At 43.4% G+C, this 21040-nt stretch overlaps 1 protein-coding gene across 6 annotated transcripts in view; it reads left to right on the forward strand.

Annotated features, from left to right (window-relative positions):
- The window catches only part of ABCA5 (ATP binding cassette subfamily A member 5), a 56123-nt gene that overhangs the window by 30105 nt on the left and 4978 nt on the right, over window positions 1-21040 (forward strand). For 5 of the 6 annotated variants that reach the window (XM_043905689.1, XM_043905690.1, XM_043905693.1 and 2 more), the window contains 19 exons: window positions 913-1032; window positions 3655-3856; window positions 4406-4575; window positions 7959-8086; window positions 8497-8634; window positions 9393-9506; window positions 10891-11061; window positions 12065-12178; window positions 13131-13265; window positions 14651-14725; window positions 15232-15323; window positions 16202-16328; window positions 16754-16871; window positions 16974-17065; window positions 18586-18761; window positions 19172-19247; window positions 19343-19437; window positions 20118-20237; window positions 20831-20980. In XM_043905689.1, the coding sequence (XP_043761624.1) occupies window positions 913-1032; window positions 3655-3856; window positions 4406-4575; window positions 7959-8086; window positions 8497-8634; window positions 9393-9506; window positions 10891-11061; window positions 12065-12178; window positions 13131-13265; window positions 14651-14725; window positions 15232-15323; window positions 16202-16328; window positions 16754-16871; window positions 16974-17065; window positions 18586-18761; window positions 19172-19247; window positions 19343-19437; window positions 20118-20237; window positions 20831-20980 (2413 nt within the window). Of the gene's footprint in view, window positions 1-912; window positions 1033-3654; window positions 3857-4405; window positions 4576-7958; window positions 8087-8496; window positions 8635-9392; window positions 9507-10890; window positions 11062-12064; window positions 12179-13130; window positions 13266-14650; window positions 14726-15231; window positions 15324-16201; window positions 16329-16753; window positions 16872-16971; window positions 17066-18585; window positions 18762-19171; window positions 19248-19342; window positions 19438-20117; window positions 20238-20830; window positions 20981-21040 lie in introns of those variants that run through there. The other variant, XM_043905694.1, reaches the window with a different exon arrangement.

Here is a 21040-nt window from a genome sequence, read left to right on the forward strand (position 1 = left end):
TTACATAAATAATTGTTTGCGTTGTCAGGAAAGAAACTGCCCCCTTTGTTTGTAGGTCCCCTGGGAATAAGAATATAAATACACACACATATATATATACACACATGCACACAAATACGTACACACATACATACACACATGCACACAAGTGTATACACACATATACACACATGCACACAAATCTGGACACACATATACACACATGCAAATGTGTATGCACACAGATGTATACACACATACCCACACACACACACAAATGTGTACACACATATACGCACATGCACGTGTGTATATACACAAATGTGTACACATACAGATATACACACAACACACACACATACATGGTTGTGTAAACCCTCAAGTGCCTTTCCAGTTTCATGATTTCATAATGAATTACATTATTATACAGTAAATCCTTGAATTATCTTATTTGTAGCCTTAATTTTCTGCATTCTGATGAGGAACTCAAACTCCGTCTCCTTTACCTGTTGAGGGATCTCTTAATAACCATAAGGATATTACTGCTGAAGATAAGTTATACAGAAATCCCATAGCATTCCTATAATTATATAGAAACTTTCTATGTTAGCTGAATTAGGTTGAAGAAAAGGAATCACTAACTGAAGTATACATGTCAACTTAGTGTACTCTGCCTATCATTCTGTCTGTAAAACATTCCTTAGTTTAAATTTATGTCATGGTTCACATCTAATAGGTACATGTCCCCAACAAGCATTCTGTGGGGTCGTCAGCAATTTCTAGGAATGTTGAAGGGGTTCTGAGACCAGAAAGTTTGGGAACCACAGTGGCAGCACAGTAAATTCAGTCGTTTTCTACTTTTAAAGGACGTTTTAGAATCATTCGTGACAGTATGCTTAGCTATACAAAGTTCTTTCATTTTTTTCCTTTTAGGCTTATTTTCTGCTCTAGACACTCATTCAAACTTAGGTGTTATTTCTTATGGTGTCTCCATGACGACTTTGGAAGATGTATTCTTAAAGCTAGAAGTTGAAGCGGAAATTGACCAAGCAGGTAAAAACAAATAGAACAAAACATTTTAGGCGGTGATTCCGACAGTGACTGTGTAAGCATGTGGGGTGTATGTTTGGGGAAGGAAAGGGCAGGAGTAAACAGGTAAATAAGTAGCTCAGATGTTTGTGGACAGTGGTAGGCGCTGTGAAGGAAACAGTGGGGCAGTCTGGGGAGGCAGGTAACTTAAATTGTATCTCAGGGGAACATGAGGAGATGATACTTAAAGTGAGATCCAGAGGCAGGAAAGATAAGGTTTTACTGAAGAGTCTTCTAGGAAGAGGGAGTTGCTGCCCTAGCGATCTTGACTGAGGACTGGGTTGGATGTTTTTGGTGACAGAGGAGGGCTGCCAGAGAGCCAGGGCGAGCATGGCCGTGAGGAGCTTGGAAGTGCAGGCCAGGGAAGGACATGTGTAGTCTCCAAAGGTCTGCAGGAGCATTCCGTTTGTCTCTGTACTGTGTAATGTGAAGCATGCAGAGAGTTCTAGAGCAAAGGGGTGACATGATCTGATGCATATTTTCAACAAGCGCGTTCTGGCTGTTGGATGACCGATGGATTGTGAAAGAGGTCTGGAAGCAGAAAGAGTGGTCGGGAAGCTGTTACCGCTGATCCTTGTTTGAACTTGGATGGCTGTGAAAACTGGGAAATACAAACAGATTTGGGTCGTGTTAGGGGCACTGGTGGTGACCTGCTGCTGGGCTCGTGTCTGGGGTTGGGGGAGGGCAGAGTCAGGAAAGCATCTAACCTTTGAGCCTGAGAACTGGAAATGGAATCGCTGTTTCCTGACAAAAGGGGAACAGCCAGTTCCTGGAAGGAAGGATTCCAGGTGTGATTTCTGTTGTGTTGTTTGAGATGCTTGGTAGACATCCCCGTGGAGCTGCCCGTGGGCTGTGATGCACATGCTTAGAGCTAAGAGAGGGTGTTAGGGCTGAGGACACACACTCTGCGGTCACTTGTGTACACACGGCCCTGGGGGGTCAGGTGTGGCGCCTTAGACACAGTAGAGGGGCCGCCCGAGGGTGCGCGGTGAAGGGCAGGAAGCGCTGGCCAGGAAGGCACCATTATTGCGCTTTCTTTCTTCACGAGAGGAGAGGCGGGAGCCAGGACCACATGGTGTTTAAGGAAAGAAGGCGGTCACTTCTTGCGGATCGCTGTGAGAATTGGGTGATAACAGGAGGGGTGATTTTGGTAACATAGAAGACAGAGAAACCTGGAAGTGTGGAAGCCAGTCATGACCTTGAGGTACCGTCAGTGGCGTGGCTGAGATGAGTGTGTCTCAAGGTGAGGCTGAGAGTGGAGGGTTGATGGGCTGCAGGGCGGGCGTGGGGTGGTCCCCGGAGTGAAGGAGACAGGCGTGGTCCTCTTGGTCATGGAGGAAAGTCACTTTATGAAGAGAACATGGTGTCAGACTGTAATCTTGTTGTTTATTTTTTAGTTGGAGGAAAATTGCATTACGGTATTGTTTGTCTCTGCTGTACGCGAGGTAGATCGGCTGTGAGCGCATGAGTACCCTCCCTGCCTCTGCGTCCCACCCTCTCGGTCGTCACGGAGCCCTGAGCCGGGCCTCTGTGCTGTGAGCGTCTCCCACTCGCTGCCTGTTTACACATGGCAGCGTGTACACGTCCACGCTGCTTTCTCATTCGTCCCTCTCTCTCCTCCCCCCACTGTGTCTGTAAGTCCGTTCTTTACACTAGATTGTGATTAGGGAAGGAAAGCGCACAGGAAATCTCAGATCTCAGACACTTGGAGGGGTGCGGGTATGCGTCGTGTGATGGAGTGGAGTGGAGACACAGGTGTGGGAGCAGAGGAGACAGGGACGTCAGGATGCGGTGCGTTGTCGTGAGCAGGTGTGGGCCTGAGGCTGACAGCGTGATGGGGAAGGCGCTTGTGTGTGTGGCGCTCAACATCTTGAGGGACACGACACAGCTTCCAGAGAACGTCTGTGTCGTGGGAATGAAGCTGAGGCCTGTGCCCTGCTCAGGTATCAGTGGCTTTTTCTACAGCGCCTTTAACTCCGTCTTCATGCGGAAGCCAGTTTTCATCTCCTTTTATTATTTTTCACCTCTTTTAAGTGGAATCACTCTTTAGAAAGTCACATATCTTGATTTTTATCCCCATCAAGTCGTTTCACCTGGTTTCAGTCTATTGGCATCAACCATATAACGTGTCTCTTAATTATATATATTCTGGTTTCTTTTACTTAATATGATGCTGTAAGATCAAGCTATTATAGTTATACAATAGTTTGTTCACTTCCATAGCTTTACACTGTTCTGTTACAGGTAAGCTTCATGGCTTTTTATTCTTTCACCTGTTGACAGACATTTGGGTTCTGTCCCACGTGTGGCTGCTGGATAGGGCACTGGCTACGGATGTTCTTGTCCATGTGTTTCTGTGAACCTTTGCACCTCGTTCTGTTGGGCTCCTACCAGAGAGGGCACGTCCTGGTCATGAGCTGTGCACACGTTCAGTTTCGATCATGTTGACAAAGTCCGTGACAGCCCCTCCGTCCCGTGTCGCTGCCCGCCAGCTGTGTGCTTCTGTGAAGTTTACATGCTTCAGGAAGGTTTCCATCTTCCTAAGGGCGATGACGTAACTTTCCATCCTTCTGTTTCGGCACATAGATTACAGCGTGTTTTCTCAGCAGCCGCAGGAGGAAGAGTTGGATTCAAAATCCTTCGACGAGATGGAGCAGAGCTTGCTTATTCTCTCCGAAAGCAAGGCTGCCCTGGTGAGCACCAAGGGCCTCTGGAGGCAGCAGGTGTCCACCGTCGCCAGGCTTCACCTCCTCAACTTGAGACGCGAAAGCAAGTCCCTGAGATCTGTGTAAGCACAGTCACTCTCCTGCCTGAGGAGCTGGAGTGTTTATTTTTTTTCTTTTTTATTTTTTTAATTGGAGGAACATTGCTTTACAGTGTTGTACTGGCTTCTGCTGTACAACAGCCCGAGGCAGCCCTAAGTGCACATAAGTCCCCTCCCTCCAGGCCGCCCCTGCATCAGCCGTAAAAAAGAGCACAGTCACTTCTAGTGAGGCGGGTGAGCCTGCAGCCTGTCACGCAGAGCGAAGGAAGCCTGAAAGAGAAAAGCAAGTAACGCTACTAACACATGTCTGTGGAATGCAGAGACATGGGACAGATGGACCTACTTACAAGGAGGGGATAGAGACACAGACGCAGAGGACGGGCCTGTGGACACAGGGGGACGGGGGGCGAGGGGAGAGATTAGCCTCGACATCACGCGCTCCCGTGGGAAACTGAGAGCTGTGAGAAGTGTCTTTTTTAAATGAGTACCTTTTAACCGTCACGGGAAGGAAGATTATTTTGTAGATTTACATGTTAATATGCCTTCAACTGTATATTTTTTTTTTCCTTTCAGGTTGCTTCTACTTTTAATTTTTTTCACAGTTCAGATTTTCATGTTTTTGGTGCATCACTCTTTGAAAAGTGCCGTGGTTCCCATCAGACTTGTTCCAGACTTATACTTCCTTAAACCCGGAGATCAACCTGATAAATACAGAACCAGTCTGCTCCTTCAGAACTCCACTGGTGAGAGTGTGTGCAGGCTTGTGAGCCTGTGCTTGTCGGGTCCGGGGTGAGGGGTGGACATAGGTCGGAGGTTTGGGTTTTAGAAATGTACCAAGATAAAGGCATGGTCTGTCTGCACAAACCTACGTTAAATAAAACCCCTCACTGATGCTGAGTAATAGATTAATGAAATTCTGGTTTAAGTGTTCAGTTCAGTTCAGTCGCTCAGTCGTGTCCAACTCTTTGTGACCCCATGAATCACAGCATGCCAGGCCTCCCTGTCCGTCACCAACTCCCGGAGTTTAGTCAAACTCATGTCCATTGAGTCAGTGATGCCATCCAACCATCTCATCCTCAGTTATCCCCTTCTCCTCCTGCCCTCAATCTTTCCCAGCATCAGGGTGTTTTCAAATGAGTCAGCTCTTTGCATCAAGTGGCCAAAGTATTGGAGTTTCAGCTTTAACATCAGTCTTTCCAGTGATAAAATATTTTGATTTATGTTGTTTATACTCAAAAATTTCCTTTTTTAAGAGTAGTGGCATTATTCTCAGAGCAGTGTAATTCATCTCAAAAGTTTATAATGAGCAAAACAAACTTCAGAACTTGAAAACTCTTTACAAAGAGTTACGGCATATAATATTTAATGCAGTTACATATCTACAAAGAAGTGTTTAAACAGTTTTTAAGGACTATCTGAAAAATTAGAATAAAGGACAATTGTCATGGAAATCTCTATAATCAAATACATTATTTGTAGTGGATATTTTTGGATTTGTTATTGATTATTTTTAATCACATAAGTATCAAATATGAAAGAAAACTTAAAAGCCATGGCTTTGAGCAAAGCTCAGAATAAAACTTTTAAAACCTGATAATAAGACTTTGGTTTTCAAAATGTTAAAACCGAATTCAGAATTTGACATGAATTAGATGTTTCTACAACATCTCCTATCTGTGTAGATGGTTTATAGTCCCAGGGTTCTTGAGGAGGAAGTTAAAGTGAGCTAACAAAACAAATTTTCAGTAAAACACAGGCCGCTTCATTGCTTATCTTGCTGAAACACGCTGGAGAGTTGCATTTCTTGTATCCCTCCTACACTCGCAGATCCTCTGTAGTTTAACACTTCCCAGCACTTCACCTATATTCTAATATCTTTTCTTTTTGATTCACTATCAGCTGAAAACTTATGCCCTGCATTATAATCACAGTTTGGAATGATTACAGATGACTGTTAAAATCCTCACTCCTAAATTCTAGCTCTCTGTTTATGATGTAACCTCTCTTCTTTTGGAGGAAGAAGGTCTGTAGTGATAGAAAACACACTTGAGTAGAAAACGTTATGTTTTTTCATTTCTTTTATTAAAATTCTTATTTTGGTTTTAATATCCATTTCGTGTTGCTGAAATGCAGTACCACATGGAGCCTTATACTCTGACGTTGTGACCATTTTTTGGTATTTGAGGAATCATGTGTCATCTCAACTATTTCTGGCTGGATTTCACTCTTACTGATCTCCAAAAATTATAGTATTTTCAAGGTTTTGTCCCATTTGATATTTTAAATATATCTAGAATTACTTACTCCTGTCTTATCAGTCTACCTATCTGTCTGTCCACGTATCTGTCCCTCCACCCAGCCATCTATCTGTTGGTCTATCTCGCTGTCGATCTCACATCTCCCAGGCCTTGCCGTTGGTCCTAAAGTTTCATTTCCTCTAGGAATCACGGCCTCTGAGTCTGTGTATTGAGGGGTACCCTACCTTCCTCACGAGGCTTTCTGTATCACAGGTGATGCAGTGCTGTCTCGAGAAGACAGAACCGCTCTAGCACTCAGAGATGGGAGGTGGTTAACACACTGGAGTAGAGACCGTGTCCCTGGAAGCACCCATCTCTGACACTAAAATGCGTGTGATTAATGCAGTGGATTAGAGAAGAGAACATATCCCTGGAATTGCCTGTCTCTGTGACACTGAAATGCGTGTTGTTAACACACTGGATTAGGAGTAGAGAGTATATCCCTGGACGTGTCTGTGTCTCTGACACTAGAACACTTACTATTAACACACTGGATTAGGAGTAGAGACCGTGTCACAGGAAGCGCCCATCTTCCTGACATTGAAATGCATGTTGTTAACACACTGGATTCGGAGTAGAGATCGTATCACAGGAAGGGCCCTTCTGTCTGACTCTGAATCACGTGTTAACGCATTGAATCAGTAGAGACCGTGTCCCTGGAAGCACCCATCTCTCTGACACTAAAATGCGTGTGATTAATGCAGTGGATTAGAGAAGAGAACATATCCCTGGAAGTGCCTGTCTCTGTGACACTAAAATGCGTGTTGTTAACACACTGGATTAGGAGTAGAGAGTATATCCCTGGAAGTGTCTGTGTCTCTGACACTAGAACACTTATTATTAACACACTGGATTAGGAGTAGAGACTGTGTCACAGGAAACGCCCGTCTTGCTGACACTGAAACGCATGTTGTTAACACACTGGATTCGGAGTAGAGATCGTATCACAGGAAGGGCCCTTCTGTCTGACTCTGAATCACGTGTTAACACACTGAATCAGTAGAGACCATATCCCTGGAAGCGCCCGTCTCTGACACTAAAGCGCGTGCTGTTAACACACTGGATTAGGAGTGGAGACTGTATCCCTGGAAGCACCCGTCTCTGACACTAAAACACTGAGTCTGAGTGGCTGAGTCTGAGCCACCAGCCAGACCGCTCAGTCACCCATAGCGTTTTCCTTTGTTTGGTTTTGGTTCTTCTCAAATTCACACTCATTTTCCTTGAATCCTGGCCTTTCCGGTGATGGACAGAGAACTGTTCCCATTCCCCAGGTGTTATGGTACAGGCTAGGCTTCGGGTGGGACTCAGCATCTCCCTTTGGCTCCCGGCATCCTGAAGACTGTAGATGGAGACCTGCGTCTGAGGTCACTGTCTGAAGGCCATTGACGTCCGTACAGTCTGTTCAGAACACACAGCAGCCCCCAGGTGGGGTGTTACTAACCCCGCCCCTGGCTTCTGCGTCTCTGAGCTGGCAGGTTACCTTGTTACATAAAATCACCAGGTGGGTTTTTGTTCTCACAGAAGTCTGGTTGGAGCAGTCATCAGCCGGATTGCTTGCATGATGGGGCCACTTGCAGCGTGAGTCACGGCAGCAGCAGCAGCAGCTGAACGTGGCCCCGTTGCTGTGTTGGCCTCTGCTCTGAGGTCTGTGCACATCTGTGCAGGTTTGAATTCAGCAGCCAGGCTGCAGAGCCAGTGTTCTTACTCACGTCTTAGCTAACTGAGGAAGAGGAGGTCTTCAGAAAGAGCGCTCTTCACCATTATTAAAAGCCCATGTCTGTTTCTCATTTAAGCTAATTGTTTATCATTTGCTTCTTTTCTGATACCAGACTCGGACATCAGTGACCTTCTTAGCTTTTTCACAAATCAGAACATAATGGTGACGATGTTTAATGACAGTGACTACATGTCCGCCGCGCCCCACAGCGCAGCTCTGAACGTGGTGCGGTCAGAAAAGGTGAGAGCAATGCACGTGATTGAAATCTTTCCTCTAAAATTAATCATTTGCTGATTGACCTTATGAGTTGGAGATTAAAATTTACTTTTGGAAATAGCTTGCTGTGTTTACTTGTAATATATTTTATGCCATGATGGAAAACCAATATATAAAGCTATGACGAATGTAATTATATTTATCGTATTTTTTTTTGTTTAAAATATCAAAATATCTAGATTCCAAACTAGGTTATTTTTATCTATTATTAAGTATTATTTCTATGATTTGTTGCATCAGTTTTCAATATATATATTGTGAGAATTAACTTAGTTGGTGAGAAAAGCAATCATATATTCATATGCTTGGTACATAGCAACCATATATTCATTTACATATATACTATGTATAATAACTCTTTTTTTTAATTGTAGGACTATGTTTTTACTGCTGTTTTCAACAGTACTATGGTTTACTCTTTACCCGTGTTGATGAATATCATTAGTAACTACTATCTTTATCATTCAAACGTCACTGAAAGCATCCAGGTCTGGAATACCCCATTCTTTCAGGTAAGCAAAGTTGGAAGTGTGTGTGTGTGTAAAATAACTATTAAAAGCCAATGATAACGACAAATGAAACCTACAGACGTTCATCCTGTCTCCTCTTCTTAAAACTTGAGCTGGGGATGTTCACGTCCTGCGTCTAGGTTCTGCCGTGGGACCAGCTCAGGTCGGAAGATGGCCTTGCTGAGAGTGGTTCTGGGTAGTTTGTTTGGGGCACCAGGTGGTTACCAGGTTGTCTGAAGCATCTGCTGTCTGCACCTAGATCCCTGGCCTGAGGGAGCCACAATCCACCCTGCTGGGAATAAGAAGCGCCTGGCTCCATAGGTAGCTGAGCTTGGGCATGACTGTTGCTAGTGGAGGAGAGGAGTCTCCAAGATGCCTGCTGGCTTATAGTCCAGGCGTCAGTGACGGCATCAAGATCTTCCTGAGAGTCACGTTCATTGCTGGAACCACTCATGCACAGGTTAACTGCACTTCATGTGCAATATCATTTTTAAGTAAATGGTGAATGTTAATTAACATGCCATATTATCCTGCGTACCTCTGTAAGAACACAAAAGCACAGTCGTTTGCCCAGGATCACAGCGCCGAGCTGGCACTGTGGCCACTGCATGTTAACTGCTGGGCACCCGTCTCTTCACAGGCGTTGTCCAGGGCCGTGCCCCGATGCATTTCTTCAGCTCTGCTGGGCTGTTAGAAAGCGTTAAGTGACTTGATATGAAGTGATCCTCCGTTCTGTTTCTCACTCTGAGCTTGTCTTTCAGGAAATCACGGACATCGTTTTCAAAATCGAGCTGTACTTCCAAGCAGCTTTACTTGGGGTTATTGTTACCGCAATGCCTCCTTACTTCGCCATGGAAAATGCAGAGAATCACAAGGTAATGACTCAGTTAAAAATCACAGGTGCAGTTGACTGTTAAGAATTCTGAGACAAAAAAAAAAAAAAAGAATTCTGAGACAAGAAACTGAACTTTTCTGTGTGAGCACAAGACTTACGTGCAGCTGTTATTTCGAGAGTAAGTAAATGGAGCATAAATATATTTATTACAGTAAGAGTAACACCTGTCACTTATTATTTGAGTGCTTGTCGTGCGGTTTAAAAGTGTTCCAGGGTGTGTATCTGAATTCTTTCAGCTTTGACTGTTGTGACTTAAGCTGCTCTGGACATTCGCTGCGGGTTTCTGTGTGAACATGAGTTTTCTTTTTTCTGGCATAAACACCCATGAGTACACTTGCTATATTGGATGGTGATTGCTTGTTTAGTTTTATAAGACACTGTTGATCTGTTTTTCAGGGTGGATAAAACCCTTTTACACTCCGACCAGCAGTGTATGAGTGACAATAACATGAATTTTCAAAAAATGATTGTATTTGGCATGCTTTATGTTTTTATGTGTATACTGGAATTGATATTTTTGTTCTTGTGTTCATTGAACACAAATGTTGTCCAATTATGAAATCATTTCTTCTTCTTAACTGATCTTTATATCCCTCTTTCATCCTCTGTGGCCAGCTCTTTCATATCAGACATTGAATTACTAGGAGTAGATTTTTTTTTTATTATGAGTAGATGTTTTTATAGATGACAAAAATCACCTGAATAAGATGGGTAGGTATTTGCATTTATGGAAGATCTTAAAATTTCAAATTATATAATGAGAATATTAGGAAAACAATGATTGTTTAAATTTTCACCTGTTCACACGGGTGAAAATGGTATTCCCTTGTGGTAATAATCACAATTAACACTCTTGTTCTATACACGAATGCATAAGAGGTTTTCAAATGCATCCAAGTACAAGTTTTGCACTTAAGCTGAAAGCCCTCTGTAAGTCCGATGATACTTAGCCATTTATTAGTGTTTCCATGAAAGGTCAATGTTTAAAAGTAAGCATCCTTTTTTCCTAAACATAATTTTTCTGTTCACAGAATTTCAGAAACAGTTACGTTTCGGCGGCTTATGTTGCACAGCTACAAGCCCCACGGCCCTGTTACTTTATTTTAGTTTTGCGTTTCTTAGCAGCACTGCTGTGTTTTGATGCTGAAAAATACTGTTGAAATTGGTATGCCTCAGAAATAATGAACCAGATTAAAGGCCAAATGGAATTTATATTTAGCTGTCAGAGGGCTTTTTTTACCTACTGATGGAATGTGACCCTTCTTGTTGATGTAAAATTAGGAGTTCTGCAATCATTTGCTAGAGATTTTTGTTTGTAGTATGTTTAAAATTATAATCAATTTTTCCTTTTTTTTTTTTTTTAGATCAAAGCTTATACTCAGCTTAAACTCTCAGGTCTGTTGCCTTCTGCATATTGGCTCGGACAGGCTATTGTTGACATCCCCTTATTTTTTGTGGTCCTTACTTTGATGTTAGGCAGTTTGTTTGCATTTCATTATGGATTATATTTTTATGCTGTCAAGTTTCTTTCTGTGGTAAGTTAACATCAGTTGTGCTCATGCTATTTATAAATAAAATGTTATCTTAAAAAGCTAAATGTTTATAAATGTGGCAGTCATCTGATTAAGTAATTATGATGTCCCAGAAAATAGAACCAGTGTTTATTTAATTATTGTATATGGTACCTATAACCAGTGCAGCTCATATTGCTCTAAGTGGCTTTTAAAAACAATGATTTCACCATTATAAAATAATTCCTTGGAGCTGAGGTGATCCTTCATGTAGAAGGCCTACTAGTATGTCATCAGGAATACGTAAAGTTTTTTCTTTAAATATCTCCTTTGTCTCTGTGCCTGAGAATAATTTCATGAAGAGGAAGCTCTTTTATCCCATAATTTAAAATATGGCTTAAAATACTACGGAAGAGAATGATTTGGATTCATATTTGTATGTCAGTGAATGACTGATCCTAGATAATTTACTGTGAATTATATTAGGAAAAAGGGAAGACAGAGGTTGGTAGGTTAGATTTGCTGAAAATAAACATGGCAGCTTTAACCAGAGAGCATACTGACCTTGCATGTTAATTTCTACCTTATAAATTAATAAGGTAGAAATTTGTAAGCTTTTCTTACAAATTTATAAAATGCATTAAGGTGCTGTACATTAAAATAGAACCTAATAGTTTATTTGAGATAAATAAACTTGTAACTCATTATGCTTGCTTTTTATAATAAAATGATGAAATAGTATTTTACTTGGTATAAAAAAGAACGACAAATAGTATTTGTTTTAAATGACTTATTTAAGTTTGTGTGAACAGTTGAAAACATGAGGTTTATTGATTTAGGAGAACTGTGGATGGGTGGATGGTAACACCTTAGGTTACCACAATTTCAATTATTTTTTGAGCAATTTGTAGAGCAGTAAAACTTGAAAAATAGTTATTCTTTGATATTTTAATGTGATTGGTATTTTACATCATATGTATGGTTAGCTACTCATTTTTAAATAAAAATACAAATTTCTGTTTTCCAGGTTTTTTGCCTTATTGGTTACATTCCATCAGTTATTCTGTTTACCTACATTACTTCTTTCACCTTTAAAAAAATTGTAAATACCAAAGAATTTTGGTCATTTATCTATTCTGTGGTAAGTCACATTTTATACTATTTTGTCTCAGCTTTTCACAGCACATAATTTGAGAGTCACAAACTCTTTTCCTTTTTGTGATTATACTCATAAAGCTTACTGTGTCTTTTCTAAGCACAGAACTTAGATAGCTAGCGGCAGTGTCTGTCTGTGTCTGTGTCCGTCTTCAGCCCCGTCCATTCCAGGACAGGCTGGTGTTTTGTTGCATTCAACACCTAGCGTGCCCAGGGTCGCCCGGTGTGAAGAGCCAGCTTGTTAGAAAAGACGCTGATGCTGGGAAAGATTGACGGCAAAAGGAGAAGGGGATGACAGAGGATGAGATGGTTAGTCAGCATCACAGACTTAACGGCTATGAATCTGAGCACCAGGCTCCCCTGTCGTCCACTATCTCCCAGAGTTTGCTCAGATTGACCATAATGGCTGGTTTCTAATAAGGAAAATAGGATTTTAAGAGAGTTATAAATCAAGTATCTATCACTAAATGAAAGGCAGTATACACCTCATATTCATGTCATAAGAACTATATTTCCTAATGAGGGGTACTGTACAAATAAATATCCCATTTATGGCTGAAATAATGGCTTACTCAAAAGTGTGTGTTGGCACTCAGTTGTGTCCGACTCTTTGTGACCTCATGGACTGTAGCCAACCAGGCTCCACTGTCCATGGGATTTTCCAGGAAAGAGTACTGGAGTGGGTTGCCATTAGGTGGGGATCGCAGAGAGTCAACAATACAGACTTATACAGACAGATTTAGCAATTGAGCAACAGAATGGCCAAGGTGCCAGCCACAAACAGCTGGTACCAGCTAACTGGTGCTTCCTGGCTAAGCATCTCCTACGGTTCCTTGTTTTATTTGAGGAATAAAGGCTCAGTTAACGCTGAGGCACACAGGAAGTTTGTGTGAAATTTCTGAACATCTGTTCACCTGTTCTCTCTTCGTTCTCTCCAGACAGCATTGGCTTGCATTGCAGTCACTGAAATAACTTACTTCATGGGAAACACAGCTACAATTATTCTTCATTATATCTTTTGCATTACCATTCCAATCTATCCGCTTCTCGGTTGCCTGATTGGTTTCATAAAGGTAGGTCTCTTAGATGTTTGAATATTTTTAGAAAAGCATAAATAAATACTGCCTAAATCTTTGGGATCTTAATTCTTGTACTGAAATAATTAAAAAAAAAATCAAGTTAGCTGCTACTACTTGATTTAAATGTTATTAATGCAGCAGTTTAAAATGACTAGAATCTTTTCAAGCATGTATTTTAGGCTTTCAGTTCTCAAAGGAGAAGGATTGTATTCATTATTATGAGGTCTTTCATGCCTCAGACAATGTACCTAAATTAGAATGATGATCTGACTGCAGTCAGTATTTGTCTGGGATGTGTTTTTCAAAGATTAAACATTGTATTAAAGGGGTGAGAGAGAATTTTTCTTGAGGAAAAATATATAAAAATTTTATTAAGCCTAGTTAATTGAATACAATTACTATGTGATTAGAAAAAAATTAAGTGATGAGTTCTTAGTTTAGGATGATTGCTGATTAATTCTGCCCATGTATCTACTTCCCTCCTCTCCCCTTTTTTAGCTTCAGTTTATAGGTTTAATTTATATATGCCCTGACAGGCATATTTTGGGGTGAGGAAGATTTTAATCTAACTACAAAACATGGCTGTTAATATGAACAGCTAGCTAGTTTATAGAGGAGACATGTTTGCTATGAAATACATTTTAAAAAAAATTTCAATCCAACTGTTTCTACACATTGCAGCAAAGAAAATGGTGTCCTCCACTCACAAGGCTCTGACACCAAACGTGGGCTTTTCCCGGGCATGCTGCAATTCTGACACTGAGCAGTTAGTGCAGACTCGGGGGTCGAGGGGTCAGTCCTACAGGCGGCCCCCATTTCAGGTTCCAGACACAGGTTGTGGGTGCCCCCGTCACCCCGCTTCTGTCTGACTTGGACCCCTTCTTGGAGGTTCGGTAATTTGCCCCAGCGGCTCCCAGAACTCGGGAGCACTGGATTCCCGTCCCAGCGTGTCACAGTGGACCCCCAGGAGACACCAGGGACCGAGGCCGCAGGGCAAGGGTCCTGCCGCCGTGCCGCTCACGGTGAGCCGCCCCCGCCGGGGGTGCTCCCCGCGCCCCGGCTCAGAAACTGAGCCCCGTCCCTTGGCGAGGAGGCGGTGATGAGTCTCCGGGCCCTCCTCCCTCTGCGGCGGTGGCCTGGACTGGCTGTGCCAGCTCTGGGGTCTGGCTGGCTCCTCTGGCAGTCAGCCTGCGTCCCCTGAGGGTCCCGTCAGGAGCAGAGACTCCAGAGCGGGAGGGGGCTGGTTCCCCTCACCGGTCACTCAGGAAACCCCAAGGGCTCTTCTAGAAGTTTTGTGCCAGAGACTGTGGACAGAGACCAAATCGCATTGTATCACGGTGTTACAGCTGCATACAAATTTCCAAACATTCTCGTCTCAGATTACTTGGAAGAATCTTCAGAGAAATGAGGACACCTACGATCCGTGGGATAGCCTTCTGGTGGCTGTTATATCGGTAAGAAGTCACTTGACCGTAGTTTGGTCAAGAGGTTTGTAACCCTCTGTTTAGTTGTTATCCCGTTGCATAAAAACAAAGGCACGTGAGAAGTCAGGTGTGTGAGTTACTGCTACCGAATGTGTGTTTTGTGTATTGCATACATCCATTTTAATATACTGGCTTTTTGACATGTCACTAATTCTATTTAACAATAATTCTGGCTTCCATAGAAGTAAAAAACAAAGCTTTTTAAAAAAAATTTATATAATTTACGAAGCTGACAACAAATGAACTTTACAGCAGTAGAAAAATATGCAGAGATCATTACTAAAAGTCTGTCTTGGCTTATATTAACATTTATTTCTACCTCATTGTATGACATGCAAAAAAATAAAAAAAGATGATGAGTTTTTTCAGTGATGGTGAGGAACCTGATGTATTGATAGTGATTTTTTGGTTTGGTTGGTACAGGCAGGGGAAAAAATAACCAAAAATGTTCTAGTCATGAGCTGTTTTTCTTTCAGCCTTACCTGCACTGCGTGCTGTGGGTTTTTCTCCTGCGGTACTATGAGAAAAAATATGGTGGCAGATCGTTAAGGAAGGATCCCTTTTTCAGGTCAGTTTTTAATTTTCATGTTTTTTTTAGTACATTGACAGAGTTGTGCAACCACACCATCATCTAATTCCCTGATAGCTCAGTTGGTAAAAAATCCGCCTGCAATGCAGGAGACCCTGCTTCGATTCCTGGGTCGGGAAGATCCGCTGGAGAAGGGATAGGCTACCCACTCCAGTTTTCTTGGGCTTCCCTTGTGGCTCAGCTAGTAAAGAATCTGCCTGCAATGTGAGAGAGACCTGGGTTTGATCCCTGGGTTGGGAAGATCCCCTGGAGAAGGGAAAGGCTACCCACTCCAGTATTCTGGCCTGGAGAATTCCATGGACTGTATAGTCCGTGGGGTCACAAAGAGTCGGACACCACTGAGCGACTTTCACTTCACTTTCTCATTTCCATCACCCCCCAAAAGAAACCTTGTACACATTAGTAGTCACTTCCTTTCCCCCCTCAGCTCTCTATAAGCACTAATCTGCTTCTTGTCTGTACATCTGCCAGTTTCACAGTCATATAAATAGAATTACACAAGACGTGGCCTTTTCTTGTCTGGCTTCTTATACTTAGCAAAATGTCCTGAATGCTGAAGCAGGTGGCAGGACCTCATTACCTGTTTGTTTTTGCCAAGAGGTACTCCTTTGTAGAGGCTTCCCAGGAGGCTCAGCAGAATAGAATGCAGGAGACACAAGAAATGCAGGTTCGATCCCTGAATCAGGAAGATCTGCTGGAGGAGGAAATGGCAACCCACTCCAGTTTCCTTACCTGGTTCACAGAACTCTCTCTTAACATCAGAGCTCAGGTTGATGTGTTTTTTTTTTCTCCTGTTCTTTTCTGTACTTAGTGCTTGAATTTCTTACTATTACCTGAAAATCTGTTTATACTTTTAGGACTCTATCAACAAAGTCCAAACACAGAAAGTTCTCAGAACCACCCAACAATGAGGATGAAGATGAAGACGTCAAAGCTGAAAGGCTAAAGGTCAAAGAGCTGATGAGCTGTCAGTGTTGCGAGGAGGTGAGTTAGTCTTTATTGCTGGGTCGTCTGCAATGGTCAGCAATGGTTAGCTCCTCGCGCACAAGAATTAACCTGGAAAATAGTCCTCTTTCATATGAACCAATCTGGAAAAAGTCCTGTCTTTGAAAAACTATTTTTGTCCACCTAATGGCAACCCACTCCAGTACTCTTGCCTGGAAAATCCCATGGACAGAGGAGCCTGGTCCGCTACAGTCCATGAAGTCACAAAGAGTCGGACACGACTGAGTGACAACACACACTTTTGAGTAAGCCATTATTTCAGCCATAAATGGGATATTTATTTGTACAGTACCCCTCATTAGGAAATATAGTTCTTATGACATGGACATGAGGTATATACTGACTTTCATTTAGTGATAGATATTTGATTTATAACTCTCTTAAAATCCTATTTTCCTTATTAGAAACCAGCCATTTTGGTCAATAATCTGCATAAAGAATATGAAGACAAGAAAGATTTTCTTCCTACAAGAAAAGTAAAGAAAGTGGCAAATAAATATGTCTCCTTCTGTGTGAAAAAAGGCTGGTATTTAATTATTTTTCTCTTAAATAACTTTCCCAGAAGAGTAATTGTCATTTTTCAGTTTGATTTGCATTTGATGACTTTTCTTCTCATTCCCTCAGGAGAGATCTTGGGACTGTTGGGTCCGAATGGTGCGGGCAAAAGCACGATTATTAACATCCTGGTTGGTGACATTGAGCCGACTTCAGGCCAGGTATGGTCTAGGATGTGGCCTATACTGAATATGGTTTGCGTTTTTTTCCCAGTAGTCATGCATGGCTGTGAGAGTTGGACTATAAAAAACGCAGAGCATCAGAGAACTGATGCTTTTGAATTGGTGCTGGAAAAGACTATTGAGAGTCCCTTGGACTGCAAGGAGATCCAACCAGTCCATCCTAAAGGAAATTAGTCCTGAGTATTCATTGGAATGACTGATGCTGAAGCTGAAGCTCCAATACTTTGGCCATTTGATCGGAAGAGCCGACTCATTGGAAAAGACCCTGATGTTGGGAAAGGTTGAGGGCAGGAGGAGAGGGGACGACAGAGGATGAGATAGATAGCATCACCAACTCAATGGACGTGAATCAAGCAAACTGTGGGAGATGCTAAAGGACAGAGGAGCCTGGCGTGCTGCAGTCCATGGAGTCGAAAAGAAACAGACACGACTTAGTAACAAAACAACAATAACAACAGTGACAAATGGGATTTCAGTGCTCAAATTTTATGTTTTTGGTGTTAATTTTTTAGGAGAGCTTGATCAGATCACGGTCTCTGTGAGAATACTGTACACAGTGAGATTTCCGTGCACACATGCAGAGCACACACGTGCACAGTGTTCCTGTTTTGTGCTGACTACAAGCCCAGGTGACTCGTCCCCTGACTTAACAGTCACCCCTGTGTTGACCTCAGGAAGTGGAGGAGCTGATCCGAGCCTGCCCTCAGCCAGCCTTTGGTGACGGGTGCATCTCTCAAGCTCTTTGCAGGAACTTTGCACAACTGTCCCGATCCTGCCTCCCGCCTCCTCCACACCAGCTGCTCTGGCTCATTCCTTTCCCAGAGAACACCCAGCACTTTACTCTCTTTCTGTTTCCTTGGGTATTGCTTATGTTGACTATTCCTTACCCAATAGAAAACCTGATAATCAAGTTCACCTATTTCCTTGGCCCAAATAGCACCTCTCAGGGTTTCCCTGGTGGTTCAATGGTAAAGAATCCGCCTGTCAATGCAGGAGACACAGGTTTGAGCTCTGATCTGGGAAGATCCCGCGTGCCGCTGAGCACCTAAGCTCACGCGCTGCATCTGAGTGTGTGCTCGAGAGGCTGGTAGCCTCGTTCCTGAGGCCCGAGTGCCCTCAAGCCGGCGCCCCACAGCAAGAGGGGCCCCCGCGGCGAGAAGCCTGCTCGCCGCCACTGGACAAAGGCACTGCAGCAACACAGACCCAGCACAGCCAGAGATCAGCGTATAAATGAGTAAATGAACACGCACAATTAGCCCCTGATCTTCGTGGTCAAGTCTGAGCCTCTCTTCCCCCCCAGCCCTGCATCCCTGGTCCCCCGTTTCTGACCAGGTCACTCACCTCCAGCTCAGCAATATAGGTCCTGTCTTCCTCAGAAGGGAGAGTCTGCCCTCACGGTACCCTGACTCTGGGAAGGAGTCTGGAGTAGTCCACCTGCCACTTCCTTTATGACGTTAAGTGAAGCAAAAGCAGCCCTTGCACTGTTTGTCTTTCTGCAGGTCTTCCTGGGAGACTACTCTTCACAGCCGGCTGAAGACGACGACTCCGGGAGGTGTATGGGCTACTGTCCCCAGATCAACCCCCTCTGGCCGGACATCACCCTGCAGGAGCACCTCCAGATCTACGGAGCCGTCAAAGGGCTGAGAGCCAGTGACGTGCCGGAGGTCACGGATCGGTAAGGCCCTGCCTTCAGCGCCCTCTGTCACCTGGGGGAGTCACGGTGCACAGCTTTAAAAGTTCACCACAGACATAAAATAAAATAAAATTTCACAACAGGCATTTCCCTGGATCATAGCTTTCGTGGAAAAAGATCATTACTTTCCATATATTCTTTTACCAAATTATGACAGCTATGAAAATGAAAACATTTCTATTTCTAAATACAGAATAAATGTACTTATGAATTGCCATGAAACCTACTTTAATTTAAAGCGAACCTTTTAGTCAAGATGTTGATTTATTTGAAATGAGCTTCTACCACTTAACTGTTCTAGGAAAAAAAACCGCGTCAGGGATCACAATCTGTACTATTAACTGTATCTCTGGGTATTGTGGCTTGCTCATTTCATGCCATCTCTTTTGCAGAATAACAAATGCCCTTGATCTAAAAGAATACCTCCAGAAACCTGTAAAGAAACTTCCCGCAGGAATCAAGCGCAAGGTGCGTTTGTCAGACCGCGCGCGCGTGTCCAGTCCAGCGCCTGGCACTGCGCCGGCCGAGTGTCTTACAGCCCCCCGTGTTTGTCGTCCCCCCAGCTGTGCTTCGCCCTGAGCATGCTGGGGAGCCCCCCGGTCACGCTGCTGGACGAGCCGTCCACAGGTATGGATCCCAAAGCCAAACAGCACATGTGGTGAGTATGAGGCAGGGACGCCTGAGACCCTCCACGCTGTACCGTCGTCACTCGGGTTCCTGTTAGTTACAGATACATATTCAACGTCCTGCACTGAAGGAAAAATTGTAATTAAGGATTTCTAGAGATCCCCTTGAACTTAATCATATTTTTCATGAAGTGTTAACAATACATTGTGTATTCTGGGACCAAAATGAGAATACTATTGTCTGAAGAGTGTTTTTAATGGTTTTCTTCTTGTCTAAAGTAACATACATAACCGTACTGTCTAGAATGTTCATTATGTACACTGAAACTCTCTGCTAAGTAGTTGACAGACTCTTTGAGCCTAGGTTTCCATGTCTATAATGTGAGGTTTGGGTCAGACACATGTTAAGATTTCCCTGTGATTCTGTGGCTATTTATGTTCTAACATGAAAAGCCTTCAGTTTGTATAATTGGTTGGTTAATACACTTTCAACCCATAGGGACACTTGAAATCATGAACTTTTCTTTCCACTTGACAAGCTTTCAGAAATAAGGTAAATTAGGATAGAGGAATCATAGTTGGGCAGAGTATAATAAGTATAGCAGTTGATATTTGGTAAATCTGTTAACCAAAGAGCTGGATTTTTAAAAACTCCGGTGTTTTCATTAACGTCCAGGTGCCATCTTCCCTTCTGTTCATTTGTGTTTTGTAGGAGAGCGATTAGAACCGCGTTCAAAAACAGGAAGCGCGCCGCCATCCTGACCACGCACTACATGGAGGAGGCGGAGGCCGTCTGCGACCGCGTGGCCGTCCTGGTGTCGGGGCGGCTGAGGTGGGCGTGGCCGGTGGGAGGCGGGGGCGCGGGCGGGGGCGTCCTCATTTCAGAGACGTCTCTGATGCGGATCAGTGTAAGCGCTGAGAAGTGCTTCCTTGTTTGAGTGCTGAATCAGCTTTCCATAGAATTGCTTGGAAATGTGTTCCTTTCTCTCCACAACTGGCCAGCCGTTCTGCCTGCGGAGACTCCGTGTTCTCTCTTACCTTTGCAACTTTCACATAAATTGGCCAAGGACTCCAGCATGAGAATTTTACTCAGCCATTCTTTTCTCTATAATGTACTTTATTTTCGGTTGCGCTGGATCTGTTGCTGTGAGCAGGCGTCCTCTGGTTGTGACGACGGCGGGTGTGGGCTTCTGCCTGCGGTGGCTTCTCTGGTGGGGGTGCATGAGCTCCAGGCACGGGGGCTTCAGCAGCTGCGGCCGCGGGCTTCGTTGGAACAAGACCGGGTACTGAGCTCATGTCCCCGGCGTTGACTGGCAGACTAACCGCTGGGCCTCCACGGAGTCCTACATTATCCTTAAGTGAGAAACCACCTTTGAAACTGTCAGGTTCTTTCATCCCTACACATTCTTCTAAAATTCACTGCAGGTGTATTGGGACAGTCCAGCATCTGAAGAGTAAATTTGGAAAAGGGTACTTTTTGGAAATCAAATTAAAGGATTGGATAGAAGACCTGGAAGTAGACCGTCTTCAAAGAGAAATTCAGTGTATTTTCCCAAATGCAAGCCGTCAGGAAAGGTAAAGTTTTTAAAAATGTAGTTGCATTTCTTTATAGAGCAGTAATCATGAAAATCGGTT

The sequence above is a fragment of the Cervus elaphus genome, chromosome 5, assembly GCF_910594005.1.
Source record: "Cervus elaphus chromosome 5, mCerEla1.1, whole genome shotgun sequence".
NCBI lineage: Eukaryota > Metazoa > Chordata > Mammalia > Artiodactyla > Cervidae > Cervus > Cervus elaphus.